This window comes from Palaemon carinicauda, chromosome 32 (assembly GCF_036898095.1).
Source record: "Palaemon carinicauda isolate YSFRI2023 chromosome 32, ASM3689809v2, whole genome shotgun sequence".
In the NCBI taxonomy this organism is placed as follows: Eukaryota; Metazoa; Arthropoda; class Malacostraca; order Decapoda; family Palaemonidae; genus Palaemon; species Palaemon carinicauda.
In genome coordinates, this window is record NC_090756.1 from 27198543 (window position 1) to 27206796 (window position 8254).

Here is an 8254-nt window from a genome sequence, read left to right on the forward strand (position 1 = left end):
CCTAAAACTACCCGACAAAACATCCCAACCGTCTCCCCAATCACGACTTTATTTTCCTCTCGCAGACAGAAACCCGAAGATCTGGGAATTCCTGCTCCGCCTATTGGTCGACCCGCGGACCAATCCGCATCTGGTCCGCTGGCACGACATCTCCAGTGCCACTTTCGTCCTGGTCCAGCCAGGACTCATCGCCCAGCTGTGGGGAACGCGCTCGAAGAAGCCGAACCTCTCGGCTAATAACTTCGCACGGTCTTTGAGGTGAGTTTCTTTGAATAGATAGATGGATAGATATCAAAGAGATGGATAGATAGTAAATAGATAGATAGATATTAAATAGATGGATAGATAAAGACCTTAAAAGCTCCCCAGACATATAAACCCAACCGTCCTTCCGCAGGTATCACTACACCACCGGGGCCCTTGTCGCGGTCTCCGAGAGGCACTACATGTACAGGTGCGGGAAGAAGGCCCTGCAGTTCCTGGCTGGTCTTCAGGGCGGCGCCCTTTCGAGTGAAGCAGGGAAATAGGATGTCCTTCAGAAGCAGCAGGAGGCCTACGAGGTATACGATACCTCGCTTGAGGGGAATAGGATGTCGTATGATGTGATAGGATATCTTTATGCCTCTAGGAGAGCATTTGGTCCATAGGATATCTTATGCTTCTATAGAATGCTATGCACCTTGTTCGTAGGATATTTTATGCCTCTACAAGATGCTTTGTACTTTGTTCATAGGATATCTTATGCCTGTACAAGATGCTTTGTACATTGTTCATAGGATATCTAGTGCTTCTATAGAATACTATGCACCTTGTTCATAGGATATCTCAAGCCTCTATCAGGAGCCTTGCAACTGTACGTAGAACCTCTCAAGCCCCTATAGGATGATTCACACATGATAAAACTCATCTATAGGATTATCCGTAGGATACCAGATAGTCGCAGGACTTAAAACAATTGATATCTAGGATATCTGACAAGAAATAATCTAGAATCCTAGTTCTTCCTGGACGCTACTGAGAAGGATTGTCCAAATAGGATAAATTTTCATTTTTTGGTGTACATTTCTACACCTCATCAATTGACGCTGTGATATACTGTGTAACCATTTCTTAATTAATTTTTCTCTTTCTTATTTATTTAATTAATTACATTTTCTTCTTTTTCTTATTTAAATAATTAATTACATTTTCTTCTTTTTCTTATTTATTTAATTAATTATTTTTCTTCTCTTTCTTATTTATTTAATTAATTACATTTTCTTCTTTTTCTTCTTTGTTTAATCAATTACATTATCTTCTTTTCCTTCTTTGTTTAATTGATAACATTTTCTTCTTTTTCTTCTTTGTTAAATTAATTACATTTTCTTCTTTTCCTTCTTTGTTTAACTAATTACATTATCTTCTTTTTCTTATTTATTTAATTAATTACATTTTATTCTTTTCCTTCTTTGTTTAACTAATTACATTTTCTTCTTTTTCTTATTTGTTTAATTAATTAAATTTTTCTTCTCTTTCTTATTTATTTAATTAATTACATTTTCTTCTTTTTCTTATTTATTTAATCAATTACATTTTCTTCTTTTTCTTACTTATTTAATTAATTATTTTTCCATCCAGCCCTTTTTGTATATGTCTTCCAGTTAAGCAGGTTAATAGGCCTATAAGTCTCTTTTTTATAGTTTATTACTTATCTATTCTAAGGCTGTCCTTTCCTCACTGGGCTACTTTCCCTGTTGGAGCCCTTGGGCTTGTAGCATCCTGCTTTTCCAACTAGCAGTTTGTAATGATTCTCAGGTAAAATAACAGTTATTTTTAAGGCTTTGATTTTGTACAAAAAGTATTTTTTATCAATAAAGTTTTTCAATAAAAGTTATTTGTTTTTATAGAGTCTCAGACGGTACATAAACCTATTAATAATAATAATAATAATAATAATAATAATAATAATAATAATAATAATAATAATAATAATAATAATAATAATAATAATAATAATAATAATGTTTTCAATTAATTTAGTTTAGGTTACTAATAATTATCTCGTTTTCTTCTTGAAGCGAATTTTGTTTTACGTTTTCTATGAATTCTCTATTTCTGGGGAGCCGTAAGAAAATTACTCTTAAAACTTTTATTATTATTATTATTAATTATTATTATTATTATTATTATTATTATTATTATTATTATCATTATTATTATTATTATTATTATTATTATGTTGAACAGGCTGACATAAGTCTCTCTTAATAGTTTATATATAATAGATCTATTTAATGTTGTTACTGTTCTTAAAATATTTTATTCTAGTTGTTCATATGTTTATATGTTCATTAATTCTTTTTATTTACTTTCCTCACTGGGCTGTTTTACCCTGTTAGAGCCCTTGGGCTTATAGTATCCTGCTTTTCCAACTAAGGTTGTACCTTAGCTAATAATGATAATAATAATAATAGTAATAATAATAATAATAATAATAATAATAATAATAATAATAATAATAATAATAATAATAGTAATAATAATAACAATAATAATAATAATAATAATAATAATAATAATAATAATAATAATAATAATAATAATAATACATATACCAAGGCACTTCCCCTAATTTTGGGGGTAGCCGACATCAACAAATGAAACAAAAAAAGGGGACCTCTCCTCTCTACGTTCCTCCCAGCCTGACAAGGGACTCAACCGAGTTCGGCTGGTACTGCTAGGGTGCCAGAGCCCACCCACCTCCCACATTATCCACCACAGATGAAGCTTCATAAGGCTGAATCCCCTACTTCTGCTACCTTCGCGGTCATCCAAGGCACCGGAGGAAGCAGCAGGGCCTACCGGAGCTGCGTCACAATCGCTCGCCATTCATTCCTATTTCTAGCACGCTCTCTTGCCTCTCTCACATCTATCCTCCTATCACCCAGAGCTTCCTTCACTCCATCCATCCACCCAAACCTTGGCCTTCCTCTTGTACTTCTCCCATCATCTCTTGCATTCATCACCGTCTTTAGCAGACAGCCATTTTCCATTCTCTCAATATGGCCAAACCACCTCAACACATTCATATCCACTCTAGCTGCTAACTCATTTCTTACACCCGTTCTCTCCCTCACTACTTCGTTCCTAACCCTATCTACTCGAGATACACCAGCCATACTCCTTAGACACTTCATCTCAAACACATTCAATTTCTGTCTCTCCGTCACTTTCCTTTCCCACAACTCCGATCCATACATCACAGTTGGTACAATCACTTTCTCATACAGAACATTCTTTACATTCATGCCCAACCCTCTATTTTTTACTACTCCCTTAACTGCCGCCAACACTTTGCAACCTTCATTCACTCTCTGACGTACATCTGCTTCCACTCCACCATTTGCTGCAACAACAGACCCCAAGTACTTAAACTGATCATCCTCCTCAAGTAACTCTCTATTCAACATGACATTCAACCTTGCACCACCTTCCCTTCTCGTACATCTCATAACCTTACTCTTACCCACATTAACTCTCAACTTCCTTCTCTCACACACTTCCAAATTCTGTCACTAATCGTCCAAGCTTCTCTTCTGTGTCTGCAACCAGTACAGTATCATCCGCAAACAACAACTGATTTACCTCCCATTCATGATTATTCTCGTCTACCAGTTTCAATCCTCGTCCAAGCACTCGAGCATTCACCTCTCTCACCACTCCATCAACATACAAGTTAAACAACCACGGCGACATCACACATCCCTGTCTCAGTCCCACTCTCTTGTGCTCTCCTCACTTTCTCTCTCTCTCTCTCTCTCTCTCTCTCTCTCTCTCTCTCATCACCGGCACCTCAACACCTGCAGCAGCAATTAAACTTTCAAAATATTCCGCCCACTTTTTCCTTGCCTCCTCCCCTTTCAATAACCTCCCATTTCCATCTTTCACTGTCTCTTCAATGATAATATTAATGATAATAACAACAACAACAACAACAACAACAACAACAACAACAATAATAATAATAATAATAATAATAATAATAATAATAATAATAATAATGATGATAATAGTAATAATAATAATATTAATAACAATAATAATAATAATAATAATTACAATAATAATATCAATATTTATAATAATAATAACAATAATAATACTAGTAATAATAATAATAATATTAATATTAATAATAATAATAAAAGTCGACTGTCTAAACATGGAGAGAAATTCCCGTAGACTTTTTAAACCAATTGTGTCCTCCATCACTGACAAAGTCAAGAAACCAAAAGATATTCTGTTCAGAATTCCTTACCCTTTATTCTGCAGTAAAAAGATCCTATTCTGACATTCTAGAAGAAGGATATGTATCCTGTTCAGAAAGATATGTATCCTGTTCTGCCTTGTTTGACCTGTAAAAATCAATAATATTACTGTTAGTTAAACATTGGTATCCGTTTAGATAAACTTACTGAATATAAGAGGTTATAACTTAAGGTTTCCCCTGTGTGATAGCACCAGGTAAATAGACCTTAAAGTAAGTAAGTAATTAAGTAATTAAGTAAGTAAGTAAGTAATCAAGCAATTAAGTAAGTAATTAATTAATTAAGTAAGTAAGTAGTTAAGTAAATAAGTAATTATTCAAGTAAGTAATTAAGTAATCAAGTAAGTAAGTAACTAAGTAAGTAAGTAAGTAAATAAGTAATCAAGTAAATAAGTAATTAATTAAGTAAGTAAGCAAGTAAGTAAATAAATTTCAAGTCGACTAATTTCTGCTTATATTTTCAAAACTATCAAATCAGCCATTGTCTGGATCCCCCACGTCCTTACTTTGGAGTTAATCATATGTACATATAGTACATTTGATTCTAATTAATTGTATATGTGCATGTAAGTATGAAAAAGCTGACTAAGCATTCTGTTGGTCGGGAGTTCGAACCTCTCTCCAGTCCGATAGCTTCCAGTAGTGTCTGCCGCCTCACCATTCTTGCGATCTAGGGACTTACCAGTAGCCATTGCCTGGTCCTCCCTGGCCCTAGCTTGAAGGAGAGGTGGCTTGTCGTGCTTATTGTATGTATATAGGATCAGTCTCTGGAGAGAGTAGTTAAAACACGCTTCAGACTATTTACTAGCTCGCGACGTAGGTCACATTCCCACTTCCAGTCGCTTTCATGAGGATCTTCAGTGTTAGGGAGTCATCACTAGCCATTGCCTGGTCCTCCTTGGTCCTAGCTTAAAGGAGAGGTGGCTTGAGTGCTTATTATATGTATATAGGATCAGTCTGTGGAAAGAGTAGTTAAAACACGCGCGACATATGTCACATTCCCACCTCCAGTCGCTTTCGTGAGGATCCTCAGCGCGTTGGCGCTCGCTAGTGGGTCTGCCCTACGTCCATCAACCCAGAATTCTTCCAGATCTTGTGCACGAGACTCATCCTTGGCAGAAGAGTCACGTTTGAGGTCCAAAAACCTCATTTTGCATGTCCCCAGGGACATCATCCAAACGCTGAAAGAATGCCGCGTTTCCTTTTTTTCATTTGTTGTCCCCAAATTTCCAGTTTAGTCATGAAAGCATTGATGGTGTCCGTGTGAGCAATCACGTTGCTCCTTTGTCCCTGTAATTTCTTATTTGGCTCATTCAGAGTTTCAAAGATATCAGCAAGATAAAGCCATTTGTGCTACAAATCCTTCCCTTGTTGAAGGCATACAGCAGGTCCACCTTGTTGCTGTAACAAAAAACAACTTTATTTTCTTCCCGCAGTTCCAAGACTCGCACCATCGAACTTGGGTGGTCAGCATCCACGTCCCGGCCGAGTTTGCGAAAGAGGTGAGTGTTTAAGGCTGAGCCTTTTAACGTAGTTAACAATATTTATGATGACAGTCAAAACATCGCGAAGGTTCTTTGGAACTGTCTTTGAGGCGAGATCATGCATTGTGTCCCTTTTAACCTTGGCTGCTTGTGTTTCACAAGAGTAATGAATCCTGGCCCTTGTCAGTTAAGTAGCGGCAAAATATAAGCAGTTGTACAACATTGGTGATATCCGTAGACGCATCAATTTCATGGGAAAAAAAGGGGCAGACATTACCTTTGACACCACATTTTCCTTAATGTTTTCAGACATTTCGGCAATTCCGTTCTTGATGGTGTCATTAGACAAGGGGACCTGTTTCATATCTTTTCAGACATTTCGGCAATTCTGTTCTTGATGGTGTCATTAGACAAGGGGACCTGTTTCATATCTTTTCAGACATTTCGAAAATTCTGTTCTTGATGGCGTTATTAGACAAGGGGACCTGTTTCATATCTTTTCAGACATTTCGGCAATTCTGTTCTTGATGGTGTCATTAGACAAGGGGACCTGTTTCATATCTTTTCAGACATTTCGGCAATTCTGTTCTTGATGGTGTCATTAGACAAGGGGACCTGTTTCATATCTTTTCAGACATTTCGGCAATTCTGTTCTTGATGGTGTCATTAGACAAGAGGACCTGTTTCATATCTTTTCAGACATTTCGGCAATTCTGTTCTTGATGGCGTTATTAGACAAGGGGACCTGTTTCATACCTTTTCAGACATTTCGGCAATTCTGTTCTTGATGGTGTTATTAGACAAGGGGACCTGTTTCATACCTTTTCAGACATTTCGGCAATTCTGTTCTTGATGGTGTCATTAGACAAGGGGACCTGTTTCATATCTTTTCAGACATTTCGGCAATTCTGTTCTTGATGGGGTTATTAGACAAGGGGACCTGTTTCATACCTTTTCAGACATTTCGGCAATTCTGTTCTTGATGGTGTCATTAGACAAGGGGACCTGTTTCATACCTTTTCAGACATTTCGGCAATTCTGTTCTTGATGGTGTCATTAGACAAGGGGACCTGTTTCATATCTTTTCAGACATTTCGGCAATTCTGTTCTTGATGGTGTCATTAGACAAGGGGACCTGTTTCATATCTTTTCAGACATTTCGGCAATTCTGTTCTTGATGGGGTTATTAGACAAGGGGACCTGTTTCATATCTTCTCAGACATTTCGAAAATTCTGTTCTTGATGGGGTTATTAGACAAGGGGACCTGTTACATATCTTTTCAGACATTTCGACCATTCCGTTCTTGATGGTGTTATTAGACAAGGGGACCTGTTTCATCTTTTTTCAGACATTTCGGCAATTCTGTTCTTGATGATGTTATTAGACAAGGGGACCTGTATCATGTCTTTTCAGACATTTCAGCAATTCTGCTCTTAATGGTGTTATTAGACAAGGGGACCTGTTTCATATCCTTTCAGACATTTCGGCAATTCTGTTCTTGATGGTGTCATTAGACAAGGGGACCTGTTTCATATCTTTTCAAACATTTCGGAAATTCTGTTCTTGATGGTGTCATTAGACAAGGGGACCTGTTTCATATCTTTTCAGACATTTCGGCAATTCTGTTCTTGATGGTGTCATTAGACAAGGGGACCTGTTTCATATCTTTTCAGACATTTCGGAAATTCTGTTCTTGATGGTGTTATTAGACAAGGGGACCTGTTTCATATCTTTTTCAGATATTTCGGCAATTCTGTTCTTGATGGTGTCATTAGACAAGGGGACCTGTTTCATATCTTTTCAGACATTTCGGAAATTCTGTTCTTGATGGTGTTATTAGACAAGGGGACCTGTTTCATACCTTTTCAGACATTTCGGAAATTCTGTTCTTGATGGTGTCATTAGACAAGGGGACCTGTTTCATATCTTTTCAGACATTTCGGCAATTCTGTTCTTGATGGTGTCATTAGACAAGGGGACCTGTTTCATATCTTTTCAGACATTTCGGAAATTCTGTTCTTGATGGTGTCATTAGACAAGGGGACCTGTTTCATATCTTTTCAGACATTTCGGAAATTCTGTTCTTGATGGTGTTATTAGACAAGGGGACCTGTTTCATACCTTTTCAGACATTTCGGAAATTCTGTTCTTGATGGTGTCATTAGACAAGGGGACCTGTTTCATATCTTTTCAGACATTTCGGCAATTCTGTTCTTGATGGTGTCATTAGACAAGGGGACCTGTTTCATATCTTTTCAGACATTTCGGAAATTCTGTACTTGATGGTGTTATTAGACAAGGGGACCTGTTTTATATCTTTTCAGACATTTCGTCAATTCCGTTCTTGATGGTGTTATTAGACAAGGGGACCTGTTTCATATCCTTTCAGACATTTCGGCAATTCTGTCTTTGATGGTGTTATTAGACAAGGGGACCTGTTTCATATCTTTTCAGACATTTCGG

The 8254-nt window shown here is 36.9% G+C and overlaps 1 protein-coding gene across 1 annotated transcript in view; it reads left to right on the forward strand.

Annotated features, from left to right (window-relative positions):
• The window catches only part of LOC137625549 (protein C-ets-2-like), a 3942-nt gene extending 3415 nt beyond the window's left edge, over positions 1-527 (forward strand). Inside the window, exons 4-5 of the mRNA XM_068356458.1 lie at positions 66-258; positions 398-527. Coding sequence (XP_068212559.1) covers positions 66-258; positions 398-527 — 323 coding nt within the window. The remainder of the gene's footprint in view (positions 1-65; positions 259-397) is intronic.
• The last annotated feature ends 7727 nt before the right edge of the window (positions 528-8254 follow it).